Source organism: Pinus tabuliformis, chromosome 7, assembly GCF_031772625.1.
Source record: "Pinus tabuliformis cultivar Carrire ecotype Pingquan chromosome 7, CPIR1, whole genome shotgun sequence".
Taxonomy (NCBI): domain Eukaryota; kingdom Viridiplantae; phylum Streptophyta; class Pinopsida; order Pinales; family Pinaceae; genus Pinus; species Pinus tabuliformis.
This window is the reverse complement of record NC_142293.1, coordinates 1,414,373,308-1,414,391,935: the sequence shown is the minus strand read 5'-3', so window position 1 is coordinate 1,414,391,935 and position 18,628 is coordinate 1,414,373,308. Positions and strand designations below refer to the sequence as shown.

Sequence of the window (18,628 nt, the reverse complement as noted above, 5' to 3'; positions counted from 1 at the left end):
TCAATACTAAACCTTTTTACATGATTCAAAAGCCCAAGAAGGGTCTCTTTAAAAGTACAATGACTCTATTGACTCAGAATAAATCCTAGAAGTCCTCAATGGGGACTTTGACCTAAAACATGGTGACCCAAGCATGAAACCCATGCTTTAATAAGTCACAATAATAATAATAATAATAATTATTTTCTTTATTCTTTTGACAAGTACATTACAAGATGACTCAAATACATTTAATGAAGACCGAACCTAGTTACATTTTCCGACAGCCTATAGGGCCATAGATTGCACACATTTGGGTTTACAAATGACACGGTCCTTTGTCAAAAATTTTGGGGTACCTCTATTGAAAGAGGGGTAACAGGCATGGTTGGTTAGATTGCTCAAATTGTTCCCATGTGTTGAGAGTTTCAACATTGAGGCAAAGAAAATACAAGAGTTATAACTAATTTCCCACTCACATTTATTGGAGGAATCTATGAATAAAGGATAAGAAATCTTATAATTAGGAGACAAACATATCATTGAATAATAATGTTGCAAGGGTGAGATTAGCTCTAGGCATATAAGATGCTCTTCAAACAAGATATGGGGCATGGCCATAAAAATTTACGGAATCAAGCACTTACCTTTATTTGTTTCGAGCATGTACGACACCCTATTTTTAGTAACCAACATATACCTTTTATCAATGTTTTAAAACTCGGACCAGGTCTTGGGATCAATTGAGGGTCAACCTTGGACTGATCTGATTTCAATAAGACTCGGTTTACTAAAAAATACATAATATATTTAAATTTTAATGGAAAAAATATATTTTAAAGATTCCAAACCGTTAGAGGCAAAATATGCAAAGTCTATTCATGTATATACCATGTAAGGGTGAATATATCAAAATAGCACTGAGTGCAATAGATGTCAGCAACAAAATACATACTTAATGAGGCTCTAAATGCCCTCGAAGTGCCCCAAAAACATGCTACAAACATATCCTTTTGCATAGCCTCGTTTTCTTCAAATTTCACAAACTAATTTTGCAATTTCAATCTAATCCATTGAATCTCCTCTAGTGGTGCCATTTATGGGGCAACTTGGTCTCTTAGACCAGCTAAGTGTTGCTTCAACCTACAAGGTTGACCAAGTTGCAGTCAACTCGGACCGATTTTTAAAACACTGTCTCTACACACAACAAATCTAAAGTTAATGTAATAAAGTCACAAAGGTTTTATTAAAATTGTTATGATACATTCAGGTGTTGAGTTTCTTTTATGGTCATGGATGCTGTCAGGTCAATAGTAATAGCCTTTCTTGTGTTTGTAATGAAAAGGTAGATGAGAAGTTTATATTTATTTTTCAGTTTACATCCTTTATCTGAAACAATTATTTTCTTTGGTTTATACTCTGAGTACAATCTTAAGCGCTTGTAGTTAAGTTTAATTCTGAAATTAATTATCTTTGTACTCTAATAGGAACTGTATTCATGCCACCAAAATGGTCACTCGGCTATCACCAATGCCGCTGGAGCTATGACACAGATGCTAGGGTTCTTGAGGTGTGTTTTTAACCAATATTGTTTCACTAGTATTTTATTTTCACACGGTTTGGGTTGCAGTACCTCTTTTGGCTTATTTCTTATATATCAGAATTAAAAAATATAGTTTAAGTAGGGGGAGCTGTTCACAACCTGTGACTTTTGGTTCTGCTTGGGCCTCTCAAGTGTTAGGCATTCATTTTTATGGTACATGAAATGTTGAGGGTATGAAGGATAAAACTCATTTTCTTGTCTCCATTCACAGTGAGAATTTTTTATTTCTGATATCTGAAACTGTTATCTTCTCCGAATATCCAGGTGGCAAAAAGTTTCCGGGAAAAACAGCTGCCTTGTGATGTCATATGGATGGACATAGATTACATGCACGGCTTTCGTTGTTTCACATTTGATCCAGTATGTGGCTTTATTGAAGTTGGTGTCAAAATTTTTTCTTTCTTTTTTTTGTCTTGAATAATGAATTAGTTCTAGGAACCCTTCTCAATGAAAACTAAACACTGATTTTTAAAATAAGGTGCTCCCCTTTCCAATAGCAGTTATTTCGGTATTGTTTTCAGATCTTTTACAAATGATTTTAGAATTCTATTTTTCCAGCAGAAATCACACTTTCTTTTGCATTTAATAAATTTCTCATGCTGCACCATAAGAATTGCTGTTGAGATACCAGCCATCCGTGTGTTTCATTCACATGAAGAACCATGCTGGTTGATGAGATCTTGTTTGTCAAAAGATTGAATCTTATGGGTGGTTTCTTTGTAAAATAAAGAATGCGTATGATATGTTTCTTTGCTATAATCATTCCATTGTTATGTTGGAATTTATCCAATCCTTGTTGGTTGAACTGTCCTTAATTTTAACCTTTTGTAGAGTGTGTACTAGCTCATTTTCCATGAATAGGATTTTGTGCTCATAGTGCCTGCATTTTTACAAAGAATTTTACCATGAAGTAATATAAATGTTTTGACTTTTAATTTCTAGGAGCGATTTCCTGATCCTCAATATTTGGCAAATGACCTTCATAGTAAAGGTTTTAAAGCCATTTGGATGATTGATCCTGGCATTAAAAAGGAGGAGGGATATTTTGTCTATGATAGTGGGTGCTCAAATGATGTATGGGTCCAGCAGACACAGGGAAAACCTTACGTGGGTGAGTTTCTCTACTATTTGTAGGAGGAAGTGTTTATGAACTGGAGTCTGTTTTATTGTTAGTAAGGTGGTATGCTCATTTTACACTGTTTGTAATCTATATATCCTGGTTATCTATTGATTTAAACTCTGATGTTCTGGATGTCATTGGCAGGAGAGGTCTGGCCAGGAGAGTGTGTTTTCCCTGATTTTACCCAAAGAAAAACTCGAGCATGGTGGTTGAAATTGATTTCTGATTTTGTTTCAAATGGTGTTGATGGTATATGGAATGATATGAATGAACCGGCTGTCTTCAAGGTAGCATGGAGCAATTGTTTTAAAGTAGATTACACTATGTTATATCTGATAACAACTCAAAATTTTAGATTGATATATTTCCGTAAGACAAGTATAATGCTAGAGGAGGTTGGAGACTGAGGATAGAACTTGCCTATTCACTTTGGGAGGTGTCATGCTGTGCAGACTGTGACAAAAACTATGCCTGAGAGTAATATTCATACAGGCGATGAAGAACTGGGTGGATGCCAGAAGCATTCTCATTATCACAATGTAATATATACCATCTGCTAATGTTTCTTGCAAAATCACTGATAATATTCAGTTTGCATGGCCTAAAGCAGGCTTCACCCATTAGTGTTCCTGTGATTTTTCCTTAATTCTGATTTTGGTCAGTTTTGACAGGTTTATGGAATGTTGATGGCAAGGTCCACATACGAAGGAATGTTGTTAGCAAATCCCCAAAAACGACCCTTCGTTCTAACTAGGGCTGGATATATAGGCAGTCAAAGGTATGCTGCAACATGGACAGGAGATAATCTTTCAACTTGGGAGCACCTACATAATAGTATTCCCATGGCCCTTAATCTGGTATGTTTTGGGTTTGGTATTTGCAAGCAAATTGCAAATTATTGTTTATTTCATAGCTGGTATATGAAATTTGTATTGTTTTATGCTGCCTATTTTTGTGACGGGAAGAATGGACAAGGAAAATGCCTTTACAAATGTTTCTGATATATAACATTGATAATCTGTGACAAATGGCTATCTGGAAAATAGTCAATGTCATTGAGTTTAAGATAAAGGTTGAAGTTATTCAGTACAAAATTCGATGGTTATGATCCAATGTAGCAGGTGGACTTCAAACAGAATTGTTGACATGTTGCCTCCAAAACCTGCGCTTAATGATTTTCAAGTCTCTAAGTGGAGTGCAATCCTAGGGGTATTTAGGAAAGTTGCCCATTGTCACTTCACAATGTTTCCTCTCACTTTAGGCCAGCTGTTCTTTGGCTGAAGTGGGGAGTCCTTTTGATTAAAATATGTAACCTGTCCTTTAACAGTATATCCAAAGTTGGATTACAAGAGTGCGGTTTTATGGTAGTGGAATTCACAAAGATGAGTGCCTATCCTTAGGGAATGGAGTAAGGGCACTTAGGGCAGTGATAACAAGATGGTTTGAAGATGGAAGGGAAAAAAATCAGCTAGGCTGTCAATTATACATTTCTACTAATTTAGATGAATCTCATTCATATGCAAAGCTTAAATGAAAGCCCTTGAATGATGCACATTATAACCATGTAGTTTTCAGCTAATGTACCGTGTAACCATCACATAAAAGATGAACACAAACAGCCCTCAGAAATAGAATGGAAAGCAACAAATTCCTTCTATTAAATTTCTGCTTACATCAATGGCAAGGAGGATCATAGATCTCAGCTTTCACTGTGTCCCATGGACAAAAACAACCCTTCAAAATGAGCCTTGAACAAAAGGAGATAACAGTTGCAACAAACTTGTTGGATCTGATCAAGATCAGAATCAAGGGAGAGGAAGTAGTCAGCCAACTATGTTATGATCCATAGAAAAAGAAGATAGATGGAAACCACAACTTATCACATGCCCTTTCTCTCCCTATGATCCATATATAGAAAACCACAACTTGTCACATGCCCTTTCTCTGTCTATGATCCATATATAGAAAACCACAACTTGTCACATGGCCTTTAGGCTTCCTCTACATACCTGGAAATATATTCAACTTGACCTTCAGGGTAAGTTTTTCTCCTTGAACTCAAACCATTGGCAAATGAGAATGGATCTCCTTATATAGATTTCCCTTCCAACAACTTTTCATTAAAACATTATTAAGAAAGACCTTTTCCTCCATTAGATTGATTTAACCCTTCATAAAATATCATTAAAAGGTTTGGGTCCTTCGATGAGGTCTCAAGTCCGCCTGTAATTTCCACAAGCAAAAGATCTTTGTTAGGGCATGCATTTGTCCTTCATTTGGGAGTTTGTCCATATCAATAATGCCAGATGGCATCTCCTGATGCAAGGAGCTCTCCTCCAAATATGTAGAAAATGCCTTGAATGATGTGTCTTCAACTCAAGAGGACCTCAAAGGCGAATATGCCTCCAAAGATGTGAAACATACCTTAAGCAATGTTTCTTTACCCCAAAAGACCTCTTCAAATGTGTAATGCACCTCCAAATATGTAGAAGCTCCTCCAAAATGTAGAAACACCTTGATTTATCATGTGAATGGGGTCATACGTGAATTCTAACCCTCATCCATGCTAGCACTCCTCATTCATGTTAGCACCCTTCATCTGATCACACTCAACCTTAACTGTGGGGCTCTTTCGTCGTACAAGACTTTCCTCGACTTGATTCAGGCATGAGAGATTAATGCAAGCATACTCTGGCTATGATTGCATCAGTGTGTATTCCAGGTCACTGCTCATCACCTGCAACTGTGATTGATTTTCTACTTTCTACAATGGTACTCCATATACTGCATATATTGTTTGTTGACTTTGGGAGTCTTGCTAAGGTAGAAAAAAGTGACTAGTCATTACTCTGAAGAATGAAAAATGAGCCATGCATTTTCAGGGAGTAAGAAGACATGCTTTTCAATGAAAAAAAGTTTTATGTAAATTTTCATTATCTGTAGCAAAATTGTCCTTGAAAGCTCTCGCAAAACTCCATGTTTTCTTGGTGAAATTGTTTTCCAGACTTGTGCTCTGTAGTGAAATTATTACCCAAAACAAATTTTCTCTCAATGAAATCATGTTGAACATGCCATTTTGTACAGAAAAATTTCTTTGCAGAATCTTGCAGCTTTATATGGCTAACTTGTGTCCCAGTGAAAGGAAATTTGCAACAAATATAATTCATGAAAGTAGGATTTCGTAGAAGGAATTGATAATAGCCTTGAGTTTTGAAACCAAAATGAAGATACATCACATTTGATTTAATGAAATAATTTTTTTATTGATTCTTTTGGCATGTTAGTGACAGTTTGACAGGTAAGTAAACCATCCTGTAGGGATGAAATTTAAGAAGCCGCTGATGTTGAAATAGGGTTATCTAACAAAAAATTAGTTTGTTTCAAAATTTATACGAGTCAAAACCTAATTTAACTGATTCAAAATTTATTAGATAATATTGTGCATTCAACATATTGGCTTCATATGTTTACTATCCGCGTCATAATTATCAGAACTGGAATTGGAACCAGACTGGTTGACCCCAAAATCACAAGTCAGACCAGAACTGGGAAAAAATCGGCGGAACAAAAAATACGATATGCAAATTTTGATAAAAATTACATAATTATGTATATCAATATAAACCCAAACCATTGGACACCAGATATGTAAAGTTTTCTCATGTATATCGCATGTGCATGTAGTAAATAGTATCGACTGCAATACATATCTGAATCAAAATACTTAAACCTTGAGGCCCTAAATTATTTCAGGAGTCCAAAAACGATCATACTACAATCTACAATAAATCCAAGGTACATAATTATCTGAAGCTAGATCCTCTACATTCTTTGCATAGGTATGCTTGGCATCTTGACTTAATTTCCATTGACGATTCAATACCAATGGTCATATCCCGTGGTAGTGAAAGTGGTTGCAAGTCCATCAGGGTAAGCCTTTTAAGATAGACGTAGGGTGGTATCATTAAATAGATGAAAATTATGTTTTATTTTTGTTGCAGGGTTTTTTGTTTTCTAATTTATTTATTTATTTTTTTGGTGGGTGGTGCTCTTCTGTTCATTGATTGGCATTAGTCTTGATGATAAGAATAAGATAAATAGAAAGAAGAAAACTAATAACAAAACATCACAAGATAATGTTATAATAAGAGAAATCAATTAACTTGCCAACCTAGTGGATTTCTCAACATGATATCAGAGCTATGGTGAAAGAAGTTTGAAAATCACCTTATTGGCAAGAAGGTTTTGGAATTGGAGCAAAGTCACTATCTGAGATCGAATTCATTGTCAAGAGTAGATCGAAGCATCCAAGATGAACAAAGGTCTAAAGCCTCCTTAGTTAAGATATATAATTTGAAGGAACCTTCACTACAGGCAGGAGTTCATCATTTAAGGGCTGAACAAGAAAGATAAACTGGTCTAATATGAAGGTGTCATATTGAAGTAAATCACAGGTAAAATAAGCAATCCCAAATGATCTACCATTTTGCAAACAATTCAAATCACAGTAGTATTCAACGGAAGGGTATCATCACAATGATATTCATTATCACCAACATGCTACAAGAATAGTAGCAGTCCTCCTACACTTAAGCAGCAATTTGAAGTCCAAATTACTTCTATGAGGTGATCCAAGTCTGGTCCAAAATTCTAAGCACTATTGTGAGCTTAATCTGAGATCTAAAGCATACATTTGAGGACTGTGAAAGGGATCTGAAGTCTGACCTGTGGAGAAGAAATACAAGCCTTACTCTTTGAGGATCTGAATTGATAGTCCAAGCCTATTCTCTCTGTGACCAACACAAGGAACCAGCTCAAATAAATCAAGTAAGTATTGTCACTGTTCCTTACTTAACAAGATGCATATGCAATAAGTCTAATGGGCTATCAAATCAAAGGTATGTAAACACAAGGTACATATATTCATTTAAATGAGCTTTTAGATTTTTCAATATATCCAATCTTAGATGGTCCATATAATTCTTGTCCATAGTTAGTCTAGGATACAAAATGTAATCCCTAGATGACACACAATAACCCTAATCCTTATCTTCTAGGGTTTATAAGTAATCTAGGATGTCAAGTGAAATCTTAGTATTGATTGGAAGAAAAGATAATTTGATTCTTATATACAAAGGATTCCATCCTCCATTGTTAGAAAATCTAGATTGAAAAATTAAAATCATGTTCTTGGTATCACATGTTTTACTTGAAAGTATTTATTATAGGTATAAAAGATCATGGCTTAATACAAAGAGAACACTTCAAGGAATCCTTACAAGGTTTGTCAAGGAACATCTCCAGGTATGTCTTAGACTATACACTTTATAAAATTCTCTTAATATAAAAAGTACATCATCTTTTGAAATTTGCGTTACATTACTAACATCGTTGTGTCTAGCTCTCTTGAATCATGAAGAATCTTGATTGGGTGATTCATCATTAGATAAATCTACCCTCATATCTTTGATTATTCTTGTGGAACCCTAAAAGGGTTCTCTGGAAAACACTAACTTAAGGGTATGCCAATGATAATATGTGAAAACCCTAATATGCTTAGGGTTATTGATAAATACTATTCTTTTGATGTTTTCATGTTTGGGGTTTTGTTATGGTTGCGTAAACCCTAACTTGTTAGAGTTGAATGGTGATGTTTGAAATACCAAATCTTTGAAGTATTGATAAATTAGGGTTTGCTGTTGAAACCCCAGATCTTTAGGGCTTGGTAAGGTTTATGAGCAAGATCCTTATGACCTAGGAATGGATCCCTAGGCATATGTTTGTTTGTCTGATCAAGCTTGTTATACGTCAAACTTTAATGTGTTTGTGTCATTTGGTTTGCCTAACATATGCTTATACATAATGATGATATTTTAGATATGCATGCGTTGACCTAATTGATGATGGTGATAAATCCTAGGGTTTTCCCTAGTCGAAGTCTGATATTCTAGGATGATACTGTTTGTGAATTCTAGGGTTTTGTAGTTGAACCTTAGTAGAAGTTCTCAAGTATATGAGGATATTGTTTCAAATGTGACAATTTGGGATTTATGAAAGGTTGATGAAACCTAATACTGTATTGTGATTATTGAGGATTAGAAAATGAAAATATAGGGTTTACAACAAACCCTAGTAGAACCTAGTCATATTGTTGATTGAGTTGTGATTGGTTTTAATTGTTGAAACTCATGTATGAAATCTAGGGTTTGTATGAAATCCTAGTGGGAAGTCTAACATATGAATTCTGAAAGTTGTTAGATGCATTGTTATACTTGTTTGAATTATTTCTAGGGTTTTCTATGTGAAAGAATTTGTTATATCTCTGAAGGAGATATTAACACCCTAGATATAATGAAATTGATATCTTGATTGCGCTGTTGATGTGATTTAAGGATTGTAACAAAAGCTGGGCAAGGAGTTGAAGTATTGAAATAAAGTCTCTTGCTGATCATGTTTGTAAAGTCTAATGCTTCCATTATTGTATGATTTTGATGTGGTTAACTTCATGCTTCTATAGAATTGGTTATACTTGCTATCTAAGTTGTGTAGGTACATCACCTTCAAGATGGTGAAGATGTTTATGTCACATGATGAGCATGATATGTGAATGATGATGGTCAAGATGACTCTGATAAGAAGGATGGAAGCCATGAAAGATTCTCCAATGTCATAAAAGAAAGTTGATCTCCCTAAGTTAAGAGGGAGCCTGGATAGAAGAAATCTCCCTAGTTAAGAGGGAGGGCATATCATAGTCATGATAGTTACCTTGAAAAATGAAACTGGAGAATGTATTTTTGAGTTGCTGCTGAAAGAAGGAAAACATGATCTGGTTGTAGAATATGTTGCTACATGTGAAGTAGGAAAGAAAGCCATATAGTTAAGGAATCTTGTGTCAAGATTCGTTTGAAAGTCTCTAAGTCCTACTGTGATAAAGTGAGAAGCAACATCAAGATGTCTGAAAGACCCCAGAGGTTTGTGTTTACTTATGTACATTTGAAAAGATTGTCACTGATTGGGGTTGTGTTTGTACAGGTAAATCTCTCGGAAATTTTGATAACATGTTTTACATGCTTGTTGTTATTGATCAGTTTGATTGGGAGAGATTTGGTGTTACCGATTTGTTTGATCAGGGAGGATTTGCTACTGATTGGAATAATCGAGAGTGTTGAGGCTTTGTGTGTGATACACATTGCCTGGGAGGACATTTGATCGACACTTTGTGTTGATGTCTGGATCTCGAAGTAGGGAGGGTGGCATTGGTCATAGAGCCTGCCTGATGGTACCTAGATAGGCTGAAAGATTTAGTCCATCTTAGTCCCACCCGGACTGATTTCCCTGGTCAGGAATCTAATCCGTGGCACCGTGAGTGCCTAAATTGTTGAAGGACCTTGGATAGGTTGCCCCAGTCAGAAATTTAGTCCCTGGCTTTGTGGTGCCTAAACTCTTCGTAGATCATGTGTTTTGAGATTTTCCATGTATCTCTATAGATATGTATAAGTATGAATACCTCCCTAGTTAAGAGGGAGTGTTGAAGAATGTAACTAGGTTCGGTCTTCATAATTGTACATGAGTCAAAAATGAAATATATTTGTCAAAAGAAAGCAAAATATTTTTTTTATTAATTAAATTGACTTGTTAAAGCATGGGTTTCATGCTTGGGTCAATTATCATAGGTCAAGCCTCCATTGTAGGCTTTAGGATTTTTATTTAAGTCAAAAATCAATTTTGTTTGGTCAAAAGACTCCTCCATCAAGTCTCCTTGCAAGTCGACCTTCAAATTAATTGTCAACAAGTTGGCGTCACCAAATAGACTCATGTCGTCTTATTTCAGTGAGAAACTACTATATATATGTGTGTAACCTTCGCTCAACAGAGATGCAACTTCATAGAAATTCCAGAGACATAAGTTCAGAGATCTCAGAGATGAAGTTCGATGCAATTGTTGGGAAGATAATTCGTATAAGATAACTATATGACTACAAGACAAGAGAATTGGGCTAACATTACAGGACCAAGGAATATTGCATGACCAAAATAAAGGATCGAGTCATATCCATGCTCCTACCGCAGGACTAAAGGACCGAGTTACTTTTATATTGCCACCATAGAAATGAAGGGCTGAGTTATGTCTATGCCACTGCAAATATTTTTCTATCATATTACAGATGGATCAAATTATGATACAAGATTGATTGAAGTATGACAGAAGTAAGGAAAGATATCACAGGATTGAAATATAAGAAAGCTGCCCCAAAGTATAATTAGGATCTCAGGACCGAAGTATGAAGAAGGTTGACTGCTACAGGAATGAAGTATGATTGGACTGCCACAAAACTGAAGTATAACATGACAAGGTTGACTTGATGGATGGAGGTAGTCTTTGGTCTAGGTTGTGAGAGTCTTGGTCATCTCAATCTTGTTTTGAATCTACTGAAGGAAGAATTACTTGACTGGGTTTTCCCTACATAGGGCTTTTTCCCTCGCTGCGTGCCTACATCTCGTGTCCTCTTCTGTTCATTAATTGGCATTTGTCTTGATGATAAGAATAAGATAAATAGAAAGAAGAAAACTAAGAATGAAATATCACAAGATAATGTCATAATAAGAAAAATCAATTAACTTGCCACCCTTTTGGATTTCTCAACATCAGTAACTTTGACCTTCCATCAAATAGTACTGTAAATCCACACATGTGAGAGAGAGAGACAACCCAGAAACTTCGATTTTCTTTCTCCAGCAAATCTCCTCTTTCTCTTGGAATTTCACACTTTTTCTGCCTCCTCTTGGATATCGAACTTGTGTCAGAGATATCCTCCAAATGAATTGGACTGCTTGTATATATACCCTTTTCTAGAGGTCGAATTACCCTCATGTAGGCCGACTTGATTAGGTAAGGGCCAACTTGGTGTGGAGGTGACAAATGGCTTATTTTACTCTAATAATTTTTTTTTACACGATTCGAAAGCCCAAGAAGGGTCTCTTTAAATGGACAATGACTCTAATGACTCAAGACAAAACCTAGAAGTCCTCAATGGGGACTTTGACTTAAAACATGTCGACCCAAGCATGAAACCCATGCTTTAACAAGTCGTAATAATAATAATAAAAATTCCCTTTTCTTTCTTTTGATAAATACATTTCATTGTGACTCAAATACAATTATGAAGACCGAACCTAGTTACATTCTTAAACAACACCCTGGGTTGAGCTTGAAACGATGCCCTTGAGGTTGATGCAGCTAAAAAGAAAGATAAAAACATAAATGGCCACATACAAAAGGAAATGTACCACAAAATGTGAAAGATGGTCGGGGCAATAAAATTTGGCATGTGGGCAAAAGCCAAAACATGAGCTCTATCCCTTATCATTATGGCCATTACCTTGGTTCCTAGGGCTCCTATGAGTGCCCCTTGCAACGTTAAGGAATCCATGAATATCCCAACCCCTAGTGGGCGATGAACTGCCCCACTTTAAGGGGGTAATCATTGCTATATCTCACGCTTCATGCACTCATCCTCTTGAGCCTCGAGTAGTAGAATGAAGAAAAATCAATAAAAGGAAAAATGTAAATGAAGAAGGGTGGAGAAATAAAGGCCGAGGTAACTCATGTGCCACGATTGATCCCTCCTACATTCATATACCCAAGGTATGGGCCTCCTTCATCATAACAACCCTTGTACCATGGCATGTGGCTTGGAGTCATCCCTGTATCCCCACTCCATTCCATCATCATTTATAACATATGACACTTGCCACTTGTAGGGTGTTCCATGGACTTGTCATTCCCTTAGAGGTTGAAACCACCTAATAGTGTCCTTCATTAACCTCTCTTGCCGAGTGAGGTAACACCAGTACATGTTCAAAGCCAAAATTGAAAGGGAAATCCACTATGAAGTGTCCACTTGTGCCCTTGATTAGCAAGCTTATTTACTCAATTGGACTAATGAATCATTGTACTGGAAGGTGACGAAACACATTGGATCTTATACAAGATTGAAGGTGGGTTTTCATCTTGGACTTGGCCTCCTTATATGGGGTCCAAGCCCTCCAGAGGATCACATTGGCATTTGTAGGGTGTGCGTTGAGAGCCATGGGCCTCCATCCATGCAGAACATTGGTTGCCACGCCATGGGCTTCTTCAACACCACTACTTTCTTGCTTGTGCGCAAGTTATTCATAGATGATGATGCACTTGGACCACATTGCCTAGTCGACTACACATTGCATCCAACATTCGACCATTGATCCAAGGCCAGAGGAGGTTATATTTTTCCTACGGAGACATGGGAGGGCATGTGTCATCTTCTAGCCCTGATTTATGGGGCATCGACTTGATTTTGATCCACCAGGAGACCCATGAGACCATTGCTTGTGCCCTAGAGCCACTTAGGAGCACCAAATGATGTTTTGCTTGGAGACCAAGGGGGCCACCCATCATTTGTGGAGGCCTCTTCTTCATCATGGCACTTGAGGACTTAATTAGGCCCTCTAGCGGTCCTTTGCACCATTATTTTACCATTTCAGTTTCATTTGGATGGCTTATCGTACACATTTGAGCTATTTGGTGGGCTTGTCACCAAAGTTGTTGTTATTTTGCACATTAAAATATTATTAGGGGCATTTTTAGGCTGATTCGATTTAGAGGCTCATATAACTAGAGCTAATCCTCATTCATTTGTATCATCATCACTACTTGGATATCTCTTCTTGTGAATTTCACACTTTTCTCTTGGTTGTCTATTGGAGATCTTTTGATGCATTTCGATATTTTTGGAGCTGAAATTTCATTCTCCCTTGGAGCCATCTACTTGATCTTGGATTGTATATATCTCTTGTTGTATTGTAAGTAATATTGTTGAAGATTTTTGCATGAAAACTGTCTAATGTGTGGAAATTTTGTAACTAGCTCTTTCTTTTGTGGCTTAATTTATTGAATATCATTGTAAAGGATTGTTAGATTGCAAATTTGTGCATGTTACTCATTGATAACAAGTAGATGAATGTTCTTAGTGGAGTAAAACCTGTTTTTCTTCCATGAAAGTCCATTGGTTTTGGGTGGGTAAATGTTAAAGAGTGCTTGCTAGGGCATCACTTTTTAGCCTCATTGTAGACAATTTTTGTCAAATTTCAAATCACAGACCCCATAGCCCAAGGATAAGGCACCGATTCAAGCCAATTTGGTGATCACCCCCTTTTCCCTGTTTTTCTCCTCCCAAAATTTCGGCCTCCAACCTAGATGGCCTTGATTGAGCTTTTTGTGAATTCCTATAGGGGAGGAATTTTTCAAATCCACTTGGATAAAGTACCACACTAGTGTCTCCCCTAGGGCTCCTCGAGGTTTTATGAAATTTCCATGGTCCATTTGCAAGAAATTAGAAGTCGTAGCTCTAATGTTGGAAACTCATCTTGAATGTTTAGGTGTGTTTGCTTTCTTGAGGCTTTTTGCACATAGTATTCAGTAGAATTAATCATTCAACCCCTTTCTCTCATCCCACCTTGACCTAGAGAGCACTTTGTAGAGTTTTCCCCCATGATAATACATGAACCCTAGGTCTCATGTGGTCCCCCTCTAGGTCCTTCTCAAGAATAGAGAAAGCTTTGTAAAGGGATATAACCATCTTACAAAGCTTCTTGAAAGGTCCCTATTGTCTTTGGAGCCTTGACTTTAGGTCTTCTTGTCATCATTGAATATCATAAGCCATCGGTTTAAGTCTCCTCATAGGTCTTTCTTGGAGAGCCTTTTTGCTTCTCTTGAAGCATTGAGCCTTTATATGAACCTCTCCTTTGAATGGGCCTTGGAAACCACATCATACCTAGTCCTTGATTCTATCATTATATAGCGATTTCCCTCATACTAGGGCTCCTCCCATCAGTGAAAGTTTGTAAAGAGCAAGGGACACTAATTGAGGTGACAACGCGTCTTTGTTCCATTGTTTTCATTTGGTCTAGTAGTTGTCCTTTAGGTACCCCTTCTAGGACCCCTGCTAGATTGTGTGGCAACAGGACCATACATCATTGTCTGAGATATGTTGCAGGTAATGAGATTTAGTTATTGGGTTACACAGATTCAGATTGGGTAGGCAATGATGTAGATGGAAAGAGTACTACATGTGGATGTTTTTATTTGGGATCCTATATGATTTCATGGATGAGTAGAAAGCAAGACAGTTGCCTTGAGTAGTGCTGAAGCCGAATATATAGCAACCATTGAAGTTGGTTGAGAAGTAGTTTGGCTCCAGATGTTTCTTGCAGATTTGTTTGAAGGGCCTTTGGACTCTACCATCATATGCTATGACAACCAAAGCTGCATAAGGTTAATAGAGTACCTAGTCTTCCATGCTAGGATGAAGCACATCAATATCAAGCGCCACTACATTCTATGCCTAGTGCAGGATAGGGCCGTGAAGCTACAATACATCTCCACTGACGAACATGTAGCTGATATATTGACAAAGTCTCTTCCTAACATGAAGCTTGAGTATTTTAGAGACAAGCTATGGCTTGTGGATATTTCCTCCCTAGTTGAGAGGGGGTGAGGGTGGACACCATATTCTCCTTGTGTCATGTAATATGGCCATGACTAACAACCATAAGCCTAGTGAAGGCACTGGTAGGGAGAATGGTGGATTGTATAAGCATTTCGGATCAATATTCTTTGAGGATTTGGATCCAAGATAAAAATAGTCCCGAGGACCGATATTCTTTGAGGATGGGTGATATCCAAGATAAGAATAGTCTTGTAAGGATATAATTGGTGAACATCCAGGTTGGGTATGTGCCTTGAGAGGCGGGGGTGGTGTCCTAATTTATGCCTCCAATCATTGTGCTCTAATCTAGTGGAGAGATAGAGCTTGTTAGTCAAGGCCTTTCTATTCGACAATGCTGGTTATGATGTTTTGATGATGCTTATCAATCCAAATCCCTTCTTATGAGAATATTTCAATTTGAGAGTATCCTGTTATGTTGTTATGAATACCTCCCTGGTTAAGAGGGAGTGTTGAAAATGTAACTAGTGTCAGTCTTCATAATGTAACTCAAATGTATTATTTATGTATTTATTATTTTCATTCATTATATTCACTATTATTATTTTTATCTCTAGTCTAAGCATGTTCTTCATGCTTTTAGGGTTTATTGAGTCAAAAGAAAATTTATTATGAGTCAAAGAAATGTATTTGAGTCAAAGTCCTATTTGGACTCCTTGTAAGAAAAAGAAAATTATTTTATCTGGAGTCAAAAAGAGTCCGAGTTAATTTATCATCCACAAGAACAAGTCGGCTCTGCCTGGACAAGTCGGGCTAGAAGAGGCATCTATTCAACCTCTTGAATAGCTATAAATAGAAGACACTTCGACCTCATTCATTCACTCATCACACACTTCGATTTCTGTGCCAAATAGAAGAAGAAAGATAGCGAAGTCAAAGGAGAGAGAATTTAGGTGTTTTTGGCTTGTTTCTATTCACATGTGTGAAGGTACTGTGGCAACTTTGTGAAACTATAAGTTCGAATTGCAGGTCTGAAATTCTATGTTTTGACCAAATTTGACAAGGTGACCAAGGTTGACTTTTGTTGAATTTGACTTGGTTGGAGGATATTTAAATGAGTGTCCACTTGGGTCTTTGTGGTAGTCTTGGTCTTCGGTCTTGGATGGAATGTCCCTAAACAGGAATGTAAGTGATATACAAGGCATGTGAATAATCCAGCAATCAGAAAAACGAAATATACATTAAGCACCCACGGAAACACTGGAAATAGAGAACTGTTGAGCCATTTTATTACTTCTTCAGGAGAAAATACAATTGTAAATAGAATGGTGCACCTGGGCTTGTCTCAATGGACAAGCATGACAAAGTCCAGGTGAGAAAATGCTGAACTGAAGGCTGCTACAACTGCTGCACCAACTGCACTGTGCTGCCCCAGAAAAATGCTCTGTCTGCTATTTCGAAGGGCTGAAATCACTGCTTCTTGTGCTCAGAAAATTATAAGATTTCACCTCCTTTCTCCTTGGCCTAAACCCAGGAAAACCCACGAAGGAATTGGCCAAATGTTGACCTCGAAATTTTGGCCCAAATTCCCCTTGGCTCCTCTAGTTGCTGGCTGACTTGGGAGCCCTGTTTGACCCCTTAGGTCTGCCCAAAAAATTCTATAAATTTAGGAGTGTGATCCTTGCCCAAAACCCAGAAAAACCCAAAAAGGGTTTCCCTTGGTTCCAACCTTCAAAAATTGACCCTTCACAGCTTTGCCCTCCTCAAATTTCGAATTCTGTTGCTGTGACTGATCCTGTTAATCTCTGCTCTCCCAACTCTAGCAATCCTCCTCAAATGGGCCTCCAAGTGATCTCCTACTCCTCCCCTCCTAGATGTTCCTTGCCCAACCTCACAACTGGGTGCTCCAAAATGTGCTCACCCTCCCATGTGGCATCCTCATCGGAAAGCTCTTCCAATGCACCAAAAATCGCTTGTCCCCAAACAATGCCTGAGCAAGCAACCTCTATAACTGTTGCTCCCCACTGTGACTGCAAAATGTGCCAAGGTCCCAGATGTGCCACTGGATCGTGCCTGACATCTGCATTTTCTTGATATGGAAGAATCCTTCAATAATAGGATCCCAGGCAATCCTGTCCAACATGAAGCTCCCCTCGCTCCACTCACTATCCTGCTCGGTGAAAGTACCAGAGGTCCCCTGCTCCATCAGTGACTCGCTAAAACCCAATGGAAGATCTGTATGATATCCCCTCGTAGTAGTCAGCGCATCCCTAAAGGTTATTGAGGTGTGAAGAGTTGTGATGTCACATTCTCTGGTAGTCCCAGAGTGGTGCCACCATATTGACACTGCGCTACTCTAACTATGTCATACTCCCCATCGTGCGCAGTCAGTATCCTCCTCTCTTGGAACTCGATGGTGGAATACTGAGAGAGGCGAGACACATCCTACTTAGGCATCTCCATGGCACCTAGGCCTACCCATCCAAATCTAACTCTGAACCTGTGCAGCAACACAGAATGTCTGCCTCCCCATACGATGAAACCCTCTGTGAACCCCCATGTGTCATCCCAAGAGAGAACTATATCACTCTCTACCACGACTCCGCTCATCATGAGTGATCTATCGATCAAATGAATCCTTGCATCCCATAGCCAGACCTGCTGCGGCATAACCCTGTCAACCGATGGAATCCCTCTAGCCCTTATCTCTAGTCCCTGCATGTGATCACTATATAGGCTCCATATATCTTGGGCTAATTTGATGCATTCTAATTTGCCCTGTGCCTGCCACTATGTAGTAACGATGATCGTTGGAAGCCACGTGTGCCAAAGAGATACCCCCTAAATGCAACCAAAAGATGGGTATTCGATACTCGTAATCGACGCAGGGTATGTGGATCCCTCCTGTCCCTGCCAATCATCTCCCCTGGGTCTTCCATCCGCCCTCTCGATAATGTGCCAGTATAAGGTCTGGAGCTCGGACACATATTGGGAAACTACACCAGTCATAACCATTATCCTCTGCTCATGCTCGGTCTCGACATGCCCTGAGAAAAGAGCGACACATGTGTCTCCCTCGGGACTAGATCCCTAGATGTAGGCTTGGTGATGAACGATATGCCACCCCTATAGATGATCACCTCATCCCCCAACCTGTGGCTGTCAACTGACGCACCAACCCAACGCCACTGTTGAAAAGTCTCCCCCCTTGTGCGCTAAGTCTCACCCAAATATCTCGGGTGAGCTCCTCGTCCCCCATGGCTCATGCCTAAAGTGCAGAAAGTCGACAATAAAATCGACTGCGCCTATGAGGGATGTAGAAGAGGGTTAGGTGTGTGAGTCCCTGTGGATACCATCAAGTATCGCTCATCTGTGTCCCCGTCGATCCTGGGTGAACTACGCCCAAAGGTATGCCCGATGTTCCATCCAAGGGTCTCCCTG

At 38.3% G+C, this 18,628-nt stretch overlaps 1 protein-coding gene across 4 annotated transcripts in view; it reads left to right on the top strand.

The window, feature by feature from the left end:
• The window catches only part of HGL1 (heteroglycan glucosidase 1), a 276,953-nt gene that overhangs the window by 86,037 nt on the left and 172,288 nt on the right, over nucleotides 1–18,628 (top strand). For all 4 annotated transcript variants that reach the window (XM_089459848.1, XM_089459847.1, XM_089459849.1 and 1 more), the window contains exons 6-11: nucleotides 1,467–1,549; nucleotides 1,847–1,942; nucleotides 2,525–2,693; nucleotides 2,847–2,989; nucleotides 3,155–3,241; nucleotides 3,374–3,559. In XM_089459848.1, coding sequence (XP_089315974.1) covers nucleotides 1,467–1,549; nucleotides 1,847–1,942; nucleotides 2,525–2,693; nucleotides 2,847–2,989; nucleotides 3,155–3,241; nucleotides 3,374–3,559 — 764 coding nt within the window. The remainder of the gene's footprint in view (nucleotides 1–1,466; nucleotides 1,550–1,846; nucleotides 1,943–2,524; nucleotides 2,694–2,846; nucleotides 2,990–3,154; nucleotides 3,242–3,373; nucleotides 3,560–18,628) is intronic.